This window comes from Carassius gibelio, chromosome B16 (genome assembly GCF_023724105.1).
Source record: "Carassius gibelio isolate Cgi1373 ecotype wild population from Czech Republic chromosome B16, carGib1.2-hapl.c, whole genome shotgun sequence".
In the NCBI taxonomy this organism is placed as follows: domain Eukaryota; kingdom Metazoa; phylum Chordata; class Actinopteri; order Cypriniformes; family Cyprinidae; genus Carassius; species Carassius gibelio.
Genome location: NC_068411.1, coordinates 29,012,740 through 29,034,048, shown reverse-complemented (window position 1 = coordinate 29,034,048; position 21,309 = coordinate 29,012,740). Strand labels below are relative to the sequence as shown.

Below are 21,309 nucleotides of genomic sequence, written 5' to 3'. Positions count from 1 at the left end.
CTGACGCAGGATATTCAACTGCATTAAAAGTGGTAGAAAATGACTGTTAAGCAGAAGAAATCAAAGATGGAAGCGGCTGAGTGATAGATTGATGATGAACGTCATCTTTACATTTTCTGAAGAAAGCAAGCTGTTGCGATTGGTTCTTTCTGTATGTTTATGAAGCATGTTCATAGTGGTTGCTAGGTTGTTCTAAGTTCATCTAATGCTGCTGTTTACATGTTAACCGCATCTCAGAAAAACTTAGCAAGCATATAGCCATGTCTTGGCAACCACCCACACTCTAGCATCAAAGGCAAGCAACACTCACGCTTTCTTCAGAAAATCTAAAGATAGTTCATTCTAAAGCTACAACTCAGCAGTTGCTAGGATGTACGTCTGTGCACTTTAACATTTGTGATTTAGGGTCAAAAGAATAGTTCCCCCAAAAAGGAATATTTGTTGTAATATTACCCCCCCCCCCCACCCCCCCATTCAGGAAATCCAAGATTAGAGTAAAGAAGATTTTTATCTGAAACCCTGGTCTTTGGTGATTCATTAATGCAAGATAGCATTTTTTTAAATAAAAAAACGCATATCAAGGAACACAAAATGAATACCCATGGCTCCTTATGATATATTGATTTCTTATGAAGCAAAACAACCGGTCTGTGCAAGAAACTGAACTTCATAATCCAGAGCCTCAAGCAAATACGGAAATCTGAATCTTTATGGTGAAATGGTTCTTTTGGACTGGTTCAATTCATTCGTTTTTTTTAGCCAATCAATCAATATACGCAACCTATATGCAATTACATGATTAAAGCACCCAAAAATGATGTGAAACGTGGATGTTTACACATTGAAAGTATGTAAAGTGAATAAACTGCTTCTCATTAGCTCCTCTTTTTACATGAACCATGAGAAACCATAAAAACGTGTTCAGTTCATGTATGCGCATATCACCGATCCAAGTCTAAATTGTTTCCTCTGTTCAGTGACTATTAGAAGAACTAGAGCACTGAATGATTCCTTCATCATAAGATCAAACCTTTATGAATCACAAAGGACCACAGTTTTAGTTAAAAATCTTCTTTACTGTTATGCTCAGAAAGAAAAAAAAACTACATTTTTGATGATTAAATGAACAGCAAATGTTCCTTTTTGGATGTATGAGCAACAGTAATCGTGTAACTTGCGTTAACAAGCATTAATAACCACTGTGCATCAAGATTTATTTGGCCATTATTAAAGCCAAACAGGACAGAAAATGACATGCGGTATTGAAGCAATCGGCAAGCTTATTGATTTAGTGTTGGCTTGACAAAACAGAAGTGTAGTGTGTGCGTTTAGGTGCGGCTGATAATTGTTCATCGAGAGAACATCTAATGAACTCGAACAGCTTCCTGTGCCAAGATTCCATCAGCTGCGATCAATCAAACACACTGCCAGCCTCCCGCATTGATCACCTGCCAATCACTGACTCCCAGCAACATAACTAAATGGTTATCAATGTTTCCACCCCGCATCACAAGGTTTTATGAACGCAATCGGACACAGATATGGAAATATGCATCACAGCAGGAATGATGCACATTTATTTTTTAACTTATAAAAAAAGCAAAACTTGAAGTAGCACCATTTGCCTGGCTATATTTAAATTTCATTTAGATTACATTTTGATTCCTCCATCTGATTTGATTTGATTTGTGAGATCAGAAGTGAAGCTACATTGTGCACTTCAAAAAAAAAAAAAAAAAAAATCAATTCAATTTCAAAAGGCCACAGATGCAACTTAAAATTACACAACGCTTGTTAAAACACACTGCCTTTCTTCTGCATTCGGCTTTTCTCTTTCATTTTCAGAGTGAATGCAACTGAGGCCGATCTTCGGCGATTGCATCGTGCAGCTGGTGGCGTCACATTGATTGCATGGCTTTGATAGGCCATAGATGTTTCCCCTTTTAGTCCCCGTTAATTAGAGAACAGAGCAAATGACACTATTGAGAGTCAAAAAACCCTACTTGAAAGGCGTTTGAAAAGCAGGACATCACACAGGTGAAGAGAAACGCACAATGAGCCTTATATAACACAGCGTGGCATAATTAGTTCTTTCTCTTTGAGCTTTTTTAGTATGAACGTACTTGTGTTTTCTGTCTATTTCAGAGGGAGCTGCGATCGAAGGACCGCGTCGATCCACTGTGTTCCAAGAAACACACGTCCCCCCGTGTCTTTCTCTTTCTCTCTCTCGCTCGCTTGCCTTATCTCTGCGGTTTTTCATTCTTACCTGATTTCTGGACTTGCAGTATTCGCTCGTACACACCGTCCGAGTTCTCCAGCAGCGTTTGGCTGGTCTGGATCATCTGTGAACACGGGAGAAAGGGACATTAATGAGCATCTGTGTGGTTGCTGTAAAGCTCATTTGTAGTGTGCTGGAGTGGCCTGTGCCCTGCAGATACTCGTGCACATTCAGAGGTCATCAGAATTTAACAAATACATTCCAGTCACACAGAAAATAAAAGAATAGCCTACAACCAATAGTTAGTAATAAAATACAAATTGTGTCCTACTTTTGCACAATGTCATATCCATGAATTTGCACCTAAGGTTATATTAAACAAAACAAATACATTCCAGTCATCAGTAAAATAAAGCAAAAGAAAGAAAGAAATGGCAATGAAGTATTAAAATAAATAAGTATTATTATTTTCTCCTTCTGTCTAAATGATGAGAAGACAGTTCAGTTGTTTATAATTTATGCCTGAATATGGGTCATATAGACTAGTAGGTGTATAATTATATCAGAGGTCATATGAAACACAGTCATTTTGTTTGAAAAAAATAAAATAAATAAAAAAATAAAATAAAAACAAATGCACTACTTTTGAATAAATGGCAAGAAAACACGTTATGTTTGTGAATTTGTACCCGAATATGGGTCGTACAGTAGCTGTTTAATTTAGATAATATTGCAAATTATATCAGAGGTCATATGAAACATAATAAATACATTGCAATCACCCCCCACCCCCTCAAAAAAATAAATAAAATGTAATACAATAAAATAAACATTTTACAAAATGAAATTAATAATAGTAATACAAATAGTAATAAAATAAATAATATAAATAAAAAGTCAATTAAAGTAGCATCCTTTGCTACATTTATATAAAAGGCAAGATGATAAGTTTAAGAATTTTAGATCTTATTATGAAACAAAAAGACATTTCAATCATTCACCAAAAAAACTAAAATAATAATAATAATAATAATTAAGTAATAAATAAATAAAAATTTAAAAAAGTCCTTTCCTGGGGTACTTTTGTATAAAAGGCAAGAAGATAATTAAGATTATGAATTTAAGCCTGAATATGGGTCTGTATAGAGATATTCATTAAACAGAAAAATTATTCAGTAGCTAGTGGCTGTATAATTCACAGATATTATTTAAAAATCTAAACCATTATACAATTTATAAAATTCTCTTATGAAAAACACAATTTAAAAAAAAAACAAATTTAATAAAATAAAAATGGCCTGATGGAGTCTGAAGGGATTTTTTTTTTTTTTTTTTTAACTAGTGCTGTCAAAAGATTAAATGAGATTAATCACATCTAAAATTAAAGGTATTTATGTATTATATTTAATCAAATAATATATATGTGTGTACTGTGTATATTTATTATGAATATATAAATACACACATGCATGTATAATGCAGAAAAATATGTTGTTTATATATATATATATATATATATATATATATATATATATATATATATATATATATATATATATATATATATATATAGTGAGTGAATGAATGAATGAATGAATATAAATATGGAAATAAATATTTCAAAATATATAATGCAAGTGTGTATCTTTATACATAAATACATATACACAACATATAATATGCAAACAAAAATGTTTATTTTGTATCCGATTAAAATCGCAAAAATGGTTTGAGAGCACTATTTTTAACCTTCTGAATAACGTAAGATTAGCAGCTACAATGCAAAACAGGAAGTACATGGTGGCCTAATGAGGAAAGTCACAGCAGGACAGAAAGTGGGCCAGATTATGTAACAGATATGCTCGCTCTTTTTTGGAACGTGGACCAACACCCTTCTAATGAGGTGAGCAGATTCCTACATTTAATTACGCCAGACCATTCAGACACACACTAAAACTAATTCAGACCGACGTCTCAGCACAGGCCAGCGGCGCCACAACACCAACCACATCAGAAAGACAAAAAACCTTCTCGTATGCGATGCATGCTGCCAAGAAAGACAAAGTGAAGTTGCATTTATTAAAGGCCATTTTCCTCGCTGAAGTTCACTCATAAAGCTAACCTAGCTTTCTTACAAGTTGTTTTTCATGTTTATTCTCTACCCTCTCTAAGACACTTAGAAATACACAATTAATGTTTTAGCTACTGTATATTTAATATATGTAAATGATCTATATGTCATAATTTACAGCAGAGTTCATCTCAGTCTCAAGCCTCGGTTTAAGTTTATTCATGCAGATTATGCATATGCACGTTCTGACCTTTAGACTCTTGAAACGCTGGCCCGTATCATAAAAACAAAGACCTCTGGGAAGGGTTTACAGATTACAAAACGTAACCGAGTGGGAAATGTGAAGTCATGCTTTAATTGTTGAAACTTCCTGCATTTAATTCCTTGAATCTATTTGGAAACAACGGCTGTTTTGTAGAAATGATGGTTGATTAAATTAAAAAACTCCCTTCGTTCGAATCACTTCAGAGCAAATGCATAAATATCATGATTAATGTTTTATGATAAAGTACACTGCTGTTGAAATATTTGGGGTACATAAGATTATTATTATTTTTAAAAAAATCTCTTATGCTCGACAAGACTGCATTTATTTGATCTAAAATAAAGTAAAAATTGTAATAATGTGAAATATTGTTGCAATTTAAAATAACTGATTTCTATTAGAATCTATTTTAAAATGTGATTTATTTTTGTGATGCAAAGCAGTATTTCCAGCATCATTACTCCAGTCTTCAGCATCACGTGATCTTCAGAAATCATTAATGTGCTGATTTAATGCTATTTTGTGCTGCTTCGTGCTCCATGTGTGCTCCATGTGTGTTCAACGTGCAAAGAAATATGGATAAGACCAAGGAAGGACTTTTAGACGGAAAGTTTCAGTATAAAACTCTGCCGGATTACTCTTCAGTCTGCCACAAGAAACAGCAACATTAAAATCATGAACTCAAATGTCATTGTTTAAAAAAAAAAAAAAAACAATGACTGTAACAGTGCGTAAATCAGACCTTTCTGTAACGCTAACGTTAATAAGCTTAAACGAAAATAACGAAATAATTGTGTAGCGGAGTATTTTTTGTACACAGTGCCGCGAATTGTCAATCACTCCTGTGCGCGTGCATCACTGTCCTCCTCGCAGCTGCAGCAACTTGCGCTCTCTCTCTTCATCAAGCTTTAAAACAAAAAGGGGACAAAAAGATCATATTGTCTTTGTGCATAGGCTATAGATTAATTCGATAAATGAATATCTAAATTTGTGCCTTGCCGTCTACAGTATTTTTTTAGAACTTAGAAAAAAGATGCTGCAGCCAATGAGCAGCCAGCGGGGGCTGCAGGACGACTCAACCTCCGCAGACAGTTTTTAATGTTTATCAGAAAATAAATACTCAAGATTTTGCTTTAGTATAACTCACAACGAGTTTCACACACCTTCTCCGGCCACGTTGAGTTGTTGACACTTAACAGTGGGAAAAGCGACACATGCGCTATTCACTTGTATAACTTAAGGGTGAATGGGTAATGTAGTTTCTGCTCTGGGTGGGATGAATTAGGAAGCTTGCATTGTGAAGGGCACTCTGAAAATCGGCAGTGCAGGTAAAAGATTAAAACCTCTATTAAAACAGATGTCCAAATGAGCGTACCGGTACGCTACAAGCACGTTCTGGGCGCACGGAGAGGTGGCGGTACGCTCAAGAGCTATATTTGGAAGTGGTGGTACTGAGTACCTGTGTGTACTGGCCCACTTAAAGCACTGGCAATGACTATACTTTGGAATTTTTTTGCAGTCCACTTAGAATTCAACATGGAAATCATTTTTGTTTTTTATTGGCATTGATTGTTTTGAAATTCAAATGGTACTTACATGCCTGTGTTTTTATTTCTGTAATAAATATGGCTTTCAAGCCAACAGTTAATTTGGAAGATATTGATGGTTTATTGCAGGTATGTTGTTTACATGAGAAAATCTGTGTTACAAGTTAAACAAAAATTCCAATAAACAATCATATTTTGAATTTAAATAGTTTCTTTGTCTTGAGTTTACATTAATTATTTACATTTTACATTTACATATCCAAAAAGTTTCAGTCTTTTAATTGCGATTAATCGCGATTAATTTTAAAAAATTGTGCGATTAATTAGTTAATTTTTTTTAATCGATTGACAGCACTAATTAATACAAAGTTTATTTATTTGAAAAAATCTTGCTGAAAAAAAGTTTGTTGTTTTGTTATAGTACAGAAATGTGACTCTTACAAAAGGATGATGATTTTCGCAAACCAGTTTGTGCTGTCGTTCATATGACAATGAATCTTAAGTAAATGACTGGCTCTTGTGATGCAGAAACTTTAACTGAATGCACTGTTATCAGCACAGGTCCTCATGTACCGCAGGTCAGTCTAATTGAATCGTACATCCCTAAAGTGGCCAAAAGCATGGCAGGGTCACTTGCTGGGTTCAGATAATCATTCCACGGAAACAAAAAGCAGAACTGCTGCTTCAGCGTCTTTCTCTGATGGCTCGTGCTCAGAAAGCTCTCACAGAGATCGATCACGAGGCTGTGGCAACTTTCCAGGAAGTGGGGTCGGAACGCACACTTTCTGATGGCCTCGCCACGTGCCGACGGTCGCCCAGACCTGACAGATGCAGACAGGAACGCTAACAGTACACAAGTGTCAAAACTATTTCTTCACACCCCTCTAGATCCATGTAGACGCCGTCTTCGTCTGCAACCAAAACCATCACTGAAAGAACCAGATCTGGGCTTGCACAGGCAAATACCACTCACATCCTCTACAGAAAATACACACATTATAGAAGCAACCACATTTAGAGTAACTTAAAGCTACAAATTATGATCAATGGCACACTGGTGAAAGTTCATGAATGCATTTTAATCAACAATCTATCAAACTAGCTCTTCATTTAAATCATCCAAAAATCTAATCAGATCGATTCACTCAAAATCTTTCCGACATATTTATTATTTGTTTAAGAACCCAAGAGCCAACACAGATGATCTGGTATGTTTCTTTTTTATTATTATTATTATTATTATTATTATTATTATTAACAGAAGTGCTTTGAAGGGAATGCATTTGTAGGCATACACTACAAATGTATTTGTTTGCTTATTTACTCATTTATTGATTTATTCAGAAAGGATGTTTTAAATTGTTCAAAAGTAAAATCATTTATAATATAAAATGTTACAATAGGTTTTTATTTCAAATAAATGCTGTTTTGTAAAACTTTCTATTAATCAAAGAATCCTGGAAAAAAATGCATCACAGTTTTCACAAACAACAACAAGACAACATTCATAAGAAATGTTTCTTGAGCAAATCAGCATATTAGAATGATTTCTGAAGGATCATGTGACACTAAAGATTGGAGTAATTCAGCTTTGAATCACAGGAATAAATTGCATTTAAAAAAGATAATTAAAACTAACATGTTCTTTTGAAATTGCAATAATATTCAACAAAATTATAATTTTTTACAGCTTTTTTTGCAAGAAATAAAAGCAGCCTTTGAGAGTAGGAGAGCCTGAATGAAACTGTGAATCAGAGAAGAGAGTAACTAGAAACAATTTTGCACTTTTGAAAATTCAAAATGCAAAATAATTTCAAATCGGCTGATGTTTCTTGGGTTTCCATGACTGGATCTTTAATCTCTAGGCCACAGCACATCTTTTTGGGTGTATCTATCAGAGGCTCATGTGCGCACAGCTGCAGCAGCTGTCTCATCGCTGACAAGCCCACTGTCATTACATTACTAATGGCTGGAGAAATTACAGTCTTGGTGGCAGACAAACCACTGTAGGGGGTATTTATAGAGCGGGGGACCAGGAGGAGGACAACAGCAGCCCCTTGTTCAACTGCACAAGCAGCGCAGCGTTTCCTCAGGGGTGTGCGTATCGTTCAGCTCATTCATGTGTGCCAAAAAATGTGTTTTTCTGTGATTATTCTCATAACTGTGTTTGTTTTTGGAACAATGCTGTTGCAAACTTTTTATAAAACCAATGCGATGATAAATAAGCCCCTTTTTTGACATGTTGATGATATGAGGAATTCGGTCTCATATGGATCTGTTGTGTTCCTCGTGAAACCAGAGCTTGGAGACTTTCATTCTGTTCCTGCTCATCAAACCGCGAAACACGGCTATTCTCTGGGCAGTTTTCCCAGGAGTTTGAATTTACAATTTGTGATGGTGAATTATTCAAAAATAAGCAAAAACAAAAACTGTTGCGACTCATTATCATGACCCATGGATACAGACCTGCTTTATTCATGGTTGCATCATCGCAACTCATCAAATCTGAGTCACAGTGTATCCGAAAAGACTTTATTTCACGTCAGGTTACATAAAATCATGCAAACTAAGTGTGTGCCTGCAGAATTTTTCGGAAAGCTCATGGACATGGACTTGTTTGTTTGGTTATTAAACATTTCAGCAACAATAAGTTTTCCAAGCCATTTCCAATTATTTAATTTTCCACAAATTCACTGCAAAATGGTTTTCTTAATATTTTCTTGCCTTGTTTTGTAGTATAAATATCTAAACATTCTTAAAAGCAAGATATTTATGTGAGAATCAAAAATACTTAAGATGTTCTTTAAGTTCTTTAAGATGTAGTTTATAATTAAACACATAAAAACACAGATTATCTGCCAAAGGAGTTAGAAAATATTATAAAAATTAAACATAATAAGCTTCTCAAACAGGAAAAAAATCTGTCTTTGCAGATGTTTTTTTTTTCTTTACGATGTCTGAAGTATTTTCGCTTCAAATAAATGTATCTAAATATAAACATGAAACAGTTTCAATATTTGTACTGGAAAACAAGAAAAAACAGCACTGAGGAGGAACATCATTTAAAAAAAAGGTTTAAATATTTTTAAAGATTAAAATGTATAATTAACTTTTGTGTCTTACACAAGATTGTGTTAGTTTTGATTGATATAAAGTCTTGTTTTCTGAAATTCATTCTGCTTCTCATGTTTCTAAATGTAAACATATAAGAATGTTTAGATACTAAAACGAGACAAAAATATTGAAGAACATCATTTTTTGCAGTGTATGGACCAGAATAATAGATTTCAGCCAAACAAAGCTATTCTGTGGCACCTGAACACTCTGAATACAGTCTGTTTTATTAAAAACAGCTATGTTAATATTCTCTTTGTGTTTCAGTGAAAACAAATAACCACACATAGGTCTGGAAACACAAGACCTTTTATTTTCTTCATTTTTGGAGGACCTCTTCCTTTAAAGAAATGCACTCACCATCTCATACGCGGTGACCACTTTCTTCAGGACTTCAGGCAGCAGGCCCTGGGCCTCCATGGTGGGATACTGATCTCTGAGGTTAAACAGCAGAAGCGGGCTGCTGTCCGGCCCGATGAGGCGCGGGGAGAGCGCTAGTATACACTGCTTCAGGTTGGCCACCGCAGACAGACCGCAAAGCTCTTTAAACGGCACTATGGCATTCTGTGGAGGACATGTACGTCAAAGAGTGAGTGTGCTTTGCAGGACAGAACAAGTTGTTTTGTTAATGATATTATCTACACCAAATGTAGGGCTGCATGATTAATCAAAACGAAACCAAAATTACAATATGGCTTCAATTTAATAAATATCTATATGCGCTGTGAGCTTCAAGTGAAGCATAGCGCTGTGTTCTTTTACACGCGAGATTCTCATTTTCTGAGGGTTTTTGCGAGCGATTCACGAGACCGTCCTTTCTGTATCTGCTCTTTGGGTCACTTTAATGTGCATTTTGGGAACGCAACATGCAACAACCATCTTCTTATACGTGAAATGAGAAGCGTTTATCAACCAAACAGAAACCCTGTGGTTTTCCGCCCAAAAGTTTTCTATGGTTTGACATTTGAAAAATGGAGAAATCAAGATTTTACAGTAGTAATAATAATAATAAAAAATCTACATTACGGTTATTACATGTGGTGTTCCATCAAGAATAATTTTCAAAAGGTCTGACGTTTTACAAATTTTTGTAATAATAATTTTTCTTCACTTTTTCAGTAAAATACATGACAAAAGTAATATATTTTATTTTATTTTAGAATTGTAATATATTTAGTAGTAGTAGTAGTATAATTTTAATATTTTTTAAAAAGTATTGTTTTTCTTCTAAATCTATTTTTATTAGATTCCATTATCGTTAAGTTTTTTTTTTATTATTGTAATTATTTTATAGTCACACTGATACATCATCAGAGAGTTTTGGCCAAACTGTGCAGCAACTAAAGGAAGCATAATGTAGCAAACCTGGATGCATTTTTTTTTTCTTTTTAAACACATTTAAATCGAATTACAATTTATTAAATAAAAGTCACAACTTGATTTTTCCCCAAATATTACATCCATAACCAAACATATTTTAAAATGCTATGACAAAGTACAATACTGACTGGCTGCTATCATGATCTGAATGGAATATTAACATACTGCATGTGTGCATCTGTGCATAGAATTTGCTAAAATGCAATTTTATATAATTGCATTGCACCTTAAAAGTTACATCAGCTTATCAGTTTGCATGAGTAATTCAGCAAATGCTTTCTAGTTATAATATCAAAATACACAGTATTTTGCACATTTATACTTGCCGTCTAATCAATTAATAAATTAAAGAAAAAAAAATCAAGGCTGACAAAATCATTTACAATACATTGGGAATGTTGAGTGCATTCCATCATGGGATAATGTACTGTATGCATACTGCATGCTACACCTAATATACTGTGTATGCATTTACATAACACGCAGCGGAAATAGCAAGAGCACTATAGTAGCATACTATTCTGATCATAACCGGTGACCTCATTGTGGGTGGTGACGAGAAAACAAAAACCAAGACAATGGTAACAATGTGCCGACTTCCCCATAGTGAACGTCCATTAACAAGAAATGCGATAGGAAGTGGTTTTGGTAAAGCCCGTTTTCTACAAAAGCACTCCTCTGAATGTGGGAGGAAGACGTCATTTTTCGTCAAGTTTAAAAGACATGCAACAGCAATATTTACCAGACACAAATTTACCCACGCTTACGACTGAATGCAGCAGAAGCATCACAGCCTGGAATTGTTTTTACAGCGAGAATGCCAATGTAAACAGAATAATTAAAATACCCTTAATGCATGTTATGAACAGAATAGCTTATGCTGAAATAAACAAAACACCAAAGCCAGAGACCACATATACTGCTCCGTTCTCTGATTTTAAGCCTTTAAATGTGAGATAACTGAAACATTAGGGATATGAGTTATATTTATGCATTCATTTTGTAATTGCTGGCAATATACTATAAAACTAAATATTGTGCATTTAAAAAGAAAAAAAATCAAATGTTTTCTCTTAATCAATTCAGAATGTTCATTTAAAATGAGCCAATACATAATTGACCATTGTTTATAAACATTTTACTAGCCGGAAGTTATTTATTGTGAAAAATATTGAGAAATCATTTCTTTAAGCTTTCCAGCCCCACAAAGAATTAATATAAAGAAGCTGCACTGAAATATTCTTTTGATCATCACTGATCCTGAAGTATGAATCAAGGTCGTTCTGACAAGATTGCTGTTTATTCTGAAGGCAACCACCCAAAAACCAATCTGCGGTTTAATCTTATTAAGAAGAAAAAAACTGTTTCCTGACTTCAAAATCTTCTCAGTGCATTCTTGTTATAGTAATGCTAACCCCTTTTATCCATGAGACAACCTAATCTCTTCTAAAGGGATATAATCGACACATGCCTCAGGACATACAAACCCTGTGTTACATAACACTTTCCACATCAAATATTAAAAGGAATTTGGCTGATCTCCTACCTGTAGCCTATATATGAGAATATTTTCAGTTCTGATGGCTAAAAAAGGGTCTGCAGTCGATCTTTAAGGTGTTTTTTGTTGTGCAACGTCAAGCAATTGCAGCTGATTAAAATCAGCACTTTTTGTTTATCAGTGCCAGAGAGATTTCAGTTCAAATGCTCCTGGTCTTTTGAAGAGAAATGTCCTGTAAGCTGTGCTTCCTTCTCAAGGTCAACTTTCTGAAGTTTAATTTGAGGAAACTTTCTCATGCTACTAAACAGAGGGGTTACCAGGATGTTATGTTTGGGGGGGCATTTGGCTTGTTTGGGGGGGCAACATAGACAATTGAAAATATTGGCACAAAATTAAGCTATATTACACACAATCTTTTTTAATGCATATCTTTTTCTAATCCAGGAACCCAGAGATAGGCACAGGGCCCCTATTAGACTATAGGGCTGTCACATAAAAGTTAAAACCAGGTCAACAGATATGACAGATTCATATATATAACAGATCACGGTGTTTGCCTGATAATGACTGACAGGTGTTTGCTTGTGAGAAGACGTGTTACACAAGTAGGTTACCGAGAAGGACAAGAGAGTTCTTTAAATGAATCTTCACGTTTGTATAGACAGGAGGTTAATTAATTTGTTTCTTCTTTTAAGCTTGTCCAGAAGTAGATGCTACTTTTAGGGCTGAAATGCTTCGTGAATTACTCTTAGTAAAACACATTAGCAGTCATTATTTGCAGGAGTTTCTCTTAAATTCGCCAGTTAGGAGCTACTTGTAGCCTCTTATAAGTTTCTTTGTGAATGCAGGTAAAACATTTTTTTTATATGCTCATTTGAACAGTATGAGAACATTATTTGAATGTTATTCTGTGGTTGTAAGTGGCTTTGGATAAAAGTGTCTGCTAAATGAATAAATGTAAACACGTAGGCCTAGAAATATATTAGGCTACAGGGTGTCAAGAGATTTAGAGAGTTGAAATAAAAGCTATTTTTGTAAACCTATAACAATTTCAAGAATGATATGATTAGCAGAGGCAACATAACTTTTTTTAAATATAGTTTTATTTTTTTATTTATTATTAGTGGTGCTTGCCATAGGCAAATATTATTATTATTTTATGGGGGGTTGGAGTCTGTATGGGTTTGGTCTCCCTCAGGGGTGGGTGATGTAATAAAAATCGAACAAATTTTTTTTTTTTAAGAAATACCATGATTTTATCATGATATTTGTCATGTTGGTTTTTCTATTTTGCAAGCTGTTTGAGCATCACAGCCAAACTAATTTCCCTATTTAAAGCCTTTTAAGGCAACAAAATATGAAAGAGTGTGGCCGATATTTAGGCCAAAGTGCATGGATTAAAATCTTTGTCATTATTTTATCTTTGTTATTAAAAAATGAGAACAAAAAATAAACATTACAAATACAGATATTATACAAATAAAGTGCTTAATTTTCAGGTACAAGGGGTGTATTTAGCAGGAGCATTAAAAAAATGTAATGAACAAATATACAAATAAAAACTATATACACTGATTCCTATTAAAGCAACTGAATTAAAGTTTTTCAGTCAAGAGTATAGAGTATTGATTTTTCTCTGTGTGTTTGTTGTTTCATTAACATATAAGTCACCCAAAAATGTAAATAGTGAAGAAAAAAAATCTGAATGAGTTTCCTTCTTCTACTAAACATAAACTCTATTTTGAAGAAGGTGGAAAATCAAACAGTTGCTGGTTCACAGTGACATCCAGAGTAATTCCCCCCCTACTATAAAAGTCAATGTGGACCAGCAACTGTTTGGTTATCTTATTTTGCTTTCAGCACAAGAAAGAAGTTAATATAGGTTTTGGACAACATGTGAGTGTATAAACAATGACAGAAATAAAATTTTAGGGTGATTTATCCCTTTAATTCACACGGCAGCATGTAGCCTTCTGGCCCTTTAAGACCTGCGCGCCTCTAATATTCAGACCTGTTTCTTTCAGTTGTTTACTTTCATTTTAAACATATGAGTCTATACATAAACCTTGTGTGTTTTGACAGTATTAGCACAAAACATAACTTAGTAATCAGGCACAGTTCGAAGGGCTTTTTCGTTTTCGGGCCGCGCGTTGTGCTCAGAAAAAAACACGTCAGAAAAGGACACGAATTAAACGTTTAAATAAATAGTAAGGATTTAAACAGATGCAAAAAAATGTGAATGAGTTAACTGTGATGTTAATGTATGTTGCAGTATATTAATCCCGCTGGGCCAGAACTGCAGCTGATAGAATGTGCGCAGCACACAATGCAACGATATTTCTTCGAAAGCAGATTGTGGAGACATTTTTATCACCCACAACCAAAACTATTAACATCCTACCCTCGGCAGAAATCGAGGACAAAATCAGGCTGTTCAGCTGTCAATGCACTTCGATCCCATACGCTGTTTTGGGTTGGCAAATCTAATTTTTTGCCACACTTCTGGACACGCCACATTTCTATTAGCATTCTGTTCTCACATGATGCACTTTTTCTGAGCGCGTACCCCCGAAGCGCGCGCAATGTCAAACAGCGCCAAACTGGATTTTTGTTGGATCAGACCCATCTGCAAGCTATGAAAAAAATATGCACAAAACAATCCACTGTAAAGTTTTAATTTATCATCAGAGCGACAGATCATTTCTCAGGGGAGGCAGGGCTTATCCTAGGGGAGGCATTGCCTCCCCCAGCCTCCCCCTAGACACGCCCCTGCTACTAAAAGAAGGTATTTGGCCCAACTGAAATACAGTCGGGCAAGCTGCAAACTGAACATTTTGCTGCGGAGTTGAGATTGCACATACTGAATGGGGTGAATCTTACAAAACATTAAAATTTAATTAAATCTCAATTAGGAATGATTTTACAGTATTCACCTTAATTTTTTGCATTCAACCAGAGCCTTTATCATGTCACAACTTTTTGTTTCTCAATGAGGTATGCGTTATCTCACCTGCATGTTCTCTCTGAGATCAGTGGCCTCCCGAAGTGGCAGCGCAGCAGATTTAAAGACTTCATCTACAGCCTTGATGAGAAGTATTCTCATAGTGGCGTACTCACGACCCCTTTTACCCTTGCGGACCGAAAGCCCCCTTTTGTGAGGTTTACCACCACCACGACGGTTAGTAATGGCCACATGCACAAAGACCCAGGCATGTGGAAGGACTTCACCCGTCAGCGACTGGAGGGGAATGTGGCGGAAACCTGGTTGAATGCATTCAAACGGAATTGTGTACTGACCGATAAACTCGTCCCCAATGTAGTCGTCATCCAGAACAACAAAGCGCACCATTGCCAGTTCCGGAAGGTTGATCTGAAACTCGAAACTCTCGTCAAAGATGGGGTTGTCGCCATTCTGATGGACCGTTTTAGTCCTTTGTTCTGCACAATCTGCAGGAATGCCATGAATTTCAATGTAAACGTAGGGATCTACCACATCGCCTTTGGCGCCTGAGCCCTTGGGTTTGGGGAAATTTTGTCCGCTAATTATCTTGATGTGAAGAAGCTGTGGAGACACTCCTGGAACAGAGTCTTTAGTATTAGCACTGAAATAAGACACATGCTCCCTCATGATCGCTGGGCGTAAAACATACCCACAGTTCCCGTTTTGTCTAAACCAGCCGATGTTGAGGTCCATCATGAGACCAGGTGTTTGATAGTTCATTGCTACTATTTGACAGCCACATTTCCAATAGTCCTGTGGGTTCATGTTGCTGGAATCAATTCGCATTGGACTTGGGTAAACCCTCGCTAGAAACTTCTTGTTGTAGTTAACAAACTCACCAGGGTGGTCAGTGGCACACCGATTGGCAAAGACCTCATTGAAGGAGCAGAGCTCCCAGTGTTTCTGGTTCTGGAAAGCCGTCTGGAAATCCTTAAACCTAACAGACTTGCATAAGGTCACCAAGTCCGAGAGATCCTTAGAAAGCTGGAACTTTTTAGGTTGAACAACTGTCTGCTGCTCACCACCTTCGTTGTTCGTCGTTTGAGACATTTCTGCACCCTCATCCTCATCCGTCACCTCGCCTTCGGAGCCGGTGCAGTTGCTCGCAAGTTTCTTTCCTTTCAGAAGAATCTTGCCCTTTAGTTCAGAAGGGGACGGAAGGTAGTTGTCCTCAAGGTTTGGAGGATCCATGTGAATTTTGTCTCCGAGTATTTTCTTCAGGTGCTGAAACATTACCCTCTGTTGATTCAAGGAACAGTGATTCTCCAAGCACAGGATCAGAGGAAATTCCGAGGCTACGAAAGCGTACTTGTTGATGACGTCAATGACGCTGCGGAAGACAATATGCGAGGTCATCGTATGGCCCGTGTAAATGACCGGTTCATTATCGGGCCCATCCCACACATCAAGTTCCACACTCCTGCAGCCCATCTTTAGGGCACGGATGTAGCCTGTAATGTCTGACGGACCCCTGAACTGGTCCTCAATCAGGTAGGTATTGTGGGAAGAGTTTATGTAATAGTGAGAAAGGGGTTGGTTCATGTCTTGGCACACTATTTTTTGTTCAGGATCAAATATGTGGCAGTCTGCTGACATGAGGTAATTGGTAAACCCATCCAGGGAGAGCCATCCCTTGAGTTGCCCCTCTTTCGAGGGTTCATACTTCTGAATAATTTCTACACTGATGTCTTCGCTCACCTTGGCCATGCCTTGCTCTGCCTCCAAAAAGATCATCAGGTCCTTGGTGTCAAGAAATTCCTTGTTGCTTGAGAACTGGACCAATAAAAAGTAGATTTCTGGTCTTGTGCAAAGGTCGTGAAAGACTTCGATGAACTCCTCCTTGATCACATCAGAACTGATTTTATCTTTTGCTTTGTGCAACTCTTTGAACTTAAGCTCTATCTTGACATTTTTCAGCCCAGGACTTAAATTCTTGATCAGCTGTACGGCCGAACAAAGACTAATGCATTTTCCACCAATGACATCCGCTTCGTTGAAGAGGTCGCCCACCCAGGACGCACGCATGTTGTCCTGACTGCTCTGAATCATGTTAAGTGTATGTTTTCCGTAAGATATTAAGTACCTGAGTCCAGTCACCCATATATTTGCTACATCGGGTGAATTTGCCACTAAATCAAGCGATTCATAGTTCTCCCCATAGATTATAGAGAATGCACAATCCTCGGAAATCTGATCTGAAATTCCATTGGTCCTAAAGGTGTCCGTGTTTTTACCGGTTCGCACCTCTTTAATCGATTTTACATCTATCTTGGCCTTGTCCGACTCCTTTTTGGATGGTTCCCATCGCAAAGACTGCATGTCTGCATCTAGGAGGAAATATCGGTGGTAGACTCTGGAATTGGAGCGTACTTTCCTCAGTTCAGACCCGTCCACCATAGAATTAATACAGTCACTTGCACTGCTGATCTTCTTCTCTGTTGGCATGCTACTGAAGGACACTGTCTTTTTCCTTTCCTTGCAACGTCTGGAACCATCCTGGAAAATAAAGCAATTCATCATCAGTAATGAACCGCTGGATAACTACACTATAATATGATAAACACATATATGGATATACATAGGCATAACATTTTGACTTTCCCCAATTTTTCCCCCCAAATTTACAGAAAACAAGCTATCAGTTATCAGCACAAACAGTTGAAAAATTATCAGTCAAACGTTGTATTATTTTAGAATTTTTTTTTATTTTACCAAATTCAAAATAGCCTTTTTTTTTTCTTTTTTTTTACCGTAACAATTCTGTGTTGTACATTTGCATTTAATTTATCTTTTAATTAATGAAAATTAAATGTTATTTTTGGGAAAACAAAGGGGATTTAATATTACACTTAAACAGACATACTGTATGATTATTCCTTAAAAATAAGGTTTTAATCATTTTAGGAGTAGTAGCCTTACGTACTGTACATTCTACTGAACAATAGTAATATATTTCTGCCAAAATATATTCGAGTTAAACTGAACTTTAATTTTGACAGGTTGCCGTGAATACCTTTACATTTCTGTGTGTATACGACATGAGGATAGTTTTACTCAAATGAAACATAAATGGACTCTCAGAGCAGCTCTGGAGATGTGGTTCATGTATTTATGTCCTCGTTAGTGTGACAGCATACATTAATATCACCGCCCCCTAATATAATGGCAGGGGAAACACTGGCATCATTTGCATATTTAAGACCAGTAATGTCTATAACAGTAATTTGATGTTGACCTTAAAATATAAACTACTGAATTTGCATATTCAAATATGTTGAAGGAGTAACAAAATGGCTAAAATGACAATACAAACTGGAATTTTCCTGTTGGATCATCTCTAATCACTGCTGGTGTTGTGAACAAAAGAGCATCAACGTGTCCTTTACTTTTATAACACCCTGAGCCTACAGGCAGGAAAATATTGAGCTAAACCAGGCTTAATGAAATAATAATTACAACCGTTTCATCATGAGAGAGCACTAAAGTCTTCACTAAGGCCTAAGAAAAATGCAATACAAGTTTAAATGTTCTTGGCACCATTTCTTTCATATATCTGCTTACAGCTATTTTTCCTTTTTTATTAAACAAACAAACTGCATTAGGATATACGGTTAAAACACATACAGACTTTAAATTACATTCTGTACTTCCAAGTTCTTTCGGATATAATAAACTCATAGCATTGCTGTCAAATACACCACGCAAGTAACAATATCACTTTATTATATCTATAGACACTTTATGCATATTTATATTTTGTGAAAACCACTTATTTATAAAGTGGAAAATTGCAATTAAATAAAAGTACTTTGAGTAAGAAAACACACAAAAAAGCAGTGTGCAACAAGTGGCTGAATTCATAGGATTATCTACAAAAAGGCATTCATGCTTCACATTGTTATTTAAATCCCACACACCTTCTGTAACATGACTTATTTCCAACTGAAAAAGATAATCAGTGAGGGAAAATTATGGTTTTGTGTATATGAAATGGTGAAACTAGGCACATTATACCACAACAGAGTCAGATTATTTAAACATTAATGAATAAAATAGCAAAATAACATATGTTGGTCATATCACCCATTTTTAAGCATGTGTAATGCTCAGAATATGTGAAATAATAGGTGGAGCAGAAACTGTATGGTTTGCTCCAGGGACCGTGACCCCAAGAGACACGGAAACACAGAGTTTCACATGAGTCTCTTATATAACAGATTGCATCAGCTGTGACAGTCACATCAATTAACAGACATTCATTGATTTTAATGAGATAACTTTAAACTGGATCTACACATAAAATAACTATATAGTAAACGTCTAAGCTGTATCTGTCCATAAAAGGATTTTTCACATTATGGCAAAACATTCCAAAGCTCAGTAATTCCTATTCATTTCTCCAGTATTCAGCACATAATTTCCTGAACATCTCTGTCCTAGTGGTGCTCTACCTGCTCCAAAACACCAGAAGTTCAATGGATTGTTACCCGTCAGTAAACACAGGCACTCCCAATGTCCCATGATAAGTAACCCCATGTCTCCTGAGAGGTCAAGCCAAAATCTGGCCCCATCCATCTGACCGTCTCCCAATATGATGCCGCTCCAGCACTTACTGAGAGTAATGGCCCATGTGAATGTCAATGGCTTTGGTCCACCGGAAATTTATTCTAGCTGGGTCAAAGGAAATGTGCTTCCTGTTGGAAAGAACTGAGCTTTGGAGGTTAACCTAAATTCTGGTTGGAGGGAATAAGCCCACAGTAATCATAAAACATCAATGTCATTACTAAAAAAAAGAGCTTTCTAAAATCCTTTACCAAATGTAATATTGTTCAAACAACTGTAATCATTTTATATATTATTTAAAATGCATTTGATCTCCTTTTTTTCATCCTACGATCTAGTGTAATTAACTTCATACTCACACCACTCATACTGCTAGAAAAGCAGTTTACTAACAAGCAGTCAGCCGTTTTAGTGTGTATTTAGTCTGTGTGTATGTACTTAATTATCCAGCACAAAAGTGTGTTTTCTGCTAGACTTGACCGGGTATTATGTGAGGGGCAGGAGACCCGGAGGCCTGAAGAAACAGCGGTCAACTGTTACATAATGTACATTCTAGGGATGCACCGAAATGAAATTATTGGCCGAAGCCGAAGCCGAATAATAATGAAATGCTTGGCCGAAGGCCGAATACCGAACGCGGTGTTTCGCATTTTTTCCATTTATTTTGCCAATCTGTCACCTTTTTCAGGCCTTCTGAGTTTGCAGGTATGGACATGAGATGCAGCACTAAACAGTCTCTCACTGTTGGTGCTTGTGCATGGAGCAGACGAGTACTTGCAGAATAGTTGAACATTTTATTGCAGTTTTCTGACAGTTGCTCATTTCAAAACGAACAATGTCTTCAAGATAATGAAATGGTTGAAACCCAGTGTAGGCCCACTATTTTACTACACTGAAAATAGTTCAGAATTTTCACAAAATACATATAAAATATAGGTAGTAACACTTTATAATGTTTGTTAACATTATTGCATTAACTAACAATGAGCAATACATTTGTTATGGTATTTATTAATCTTCGTTAATGTAAGATAATAAAAAATATTTAGTATGTTATTTAGCATGTTAGTATAAGTGCATTAACTATTTTAACAAATAGGCCTACCACTTTTGATACTTTTTAATTCAGAAATTACAAATGTGATACTTAATTTTAATACTGTATTAGTAAATGTTAACATTAAGATTAATAAATGCTTTTAATAAGGGTTTTTCATTGTTAGTTAATGTTAAAAATAGAAACTACTTATAAAGTGTTACCATAATCCAAAATATAAATAAAATCTTAAATTAATTTCCCATACAAGGAGCCTACCTGCGTGCCATCTGCGCCAGGTCAGGAAAGCGGCCTTGATTTGTCTTCCAAAATTCGAGAGGGTTATTGCTCCTGGGGATGGGGACTTCTGAGAGATACCCATCTACAGTGTTGGGAAAGTTCACTTTCTACATGAACTAGTTCAAAGTTCAATTCACAAATTTTAAAATGAACTAGTTCAGTTCATAGTTCAAACTACAAAATTTTTAACTAAGTTCACTAAGTTCCAAAAATGAACTAGTTCATAGTTCTTTTTTTCCATATGTTGCTGCAAGCTATTATTTTTCACAATTATTGCCACAGCCCATATAGAATCACAGACAGCAATTATTTTATC

The 21,309-nt window shown here is 35.9% G+C and overlaps 1 protein-coding gene across 1 annotated transcript in view; it reads right to left on the bottom strand.

Moving 5' to 3' along the window:
• The window catches only part of LOC127974713 (inactive phospholipase C-like protein 2), a 46,513-nt gene that overhangs the window by 10,588 nt on the left and 14,616 nt on the right, over nt 1-21,309 (bottom strand). Inside the window, exons 2-4 of the mRNA XM_052578180.1 lie at nt 15,104-17,590; nt 9,576-9,779; nt 2,267-2,342 (exon numbers count right to left, since the gene is read on the bottom strand). Coding sequence (XP_052434140.1) covers nt 2,267-2,342; nt 9,576-9,779; nt 15,104-17,590 — 2,767 coding nt within the window. The remainder of the gene's footprint in view (nt 1-2,266; nt 2,343-9,575; nt 9,780-15,103; nt 17,591-21,309) is intronic.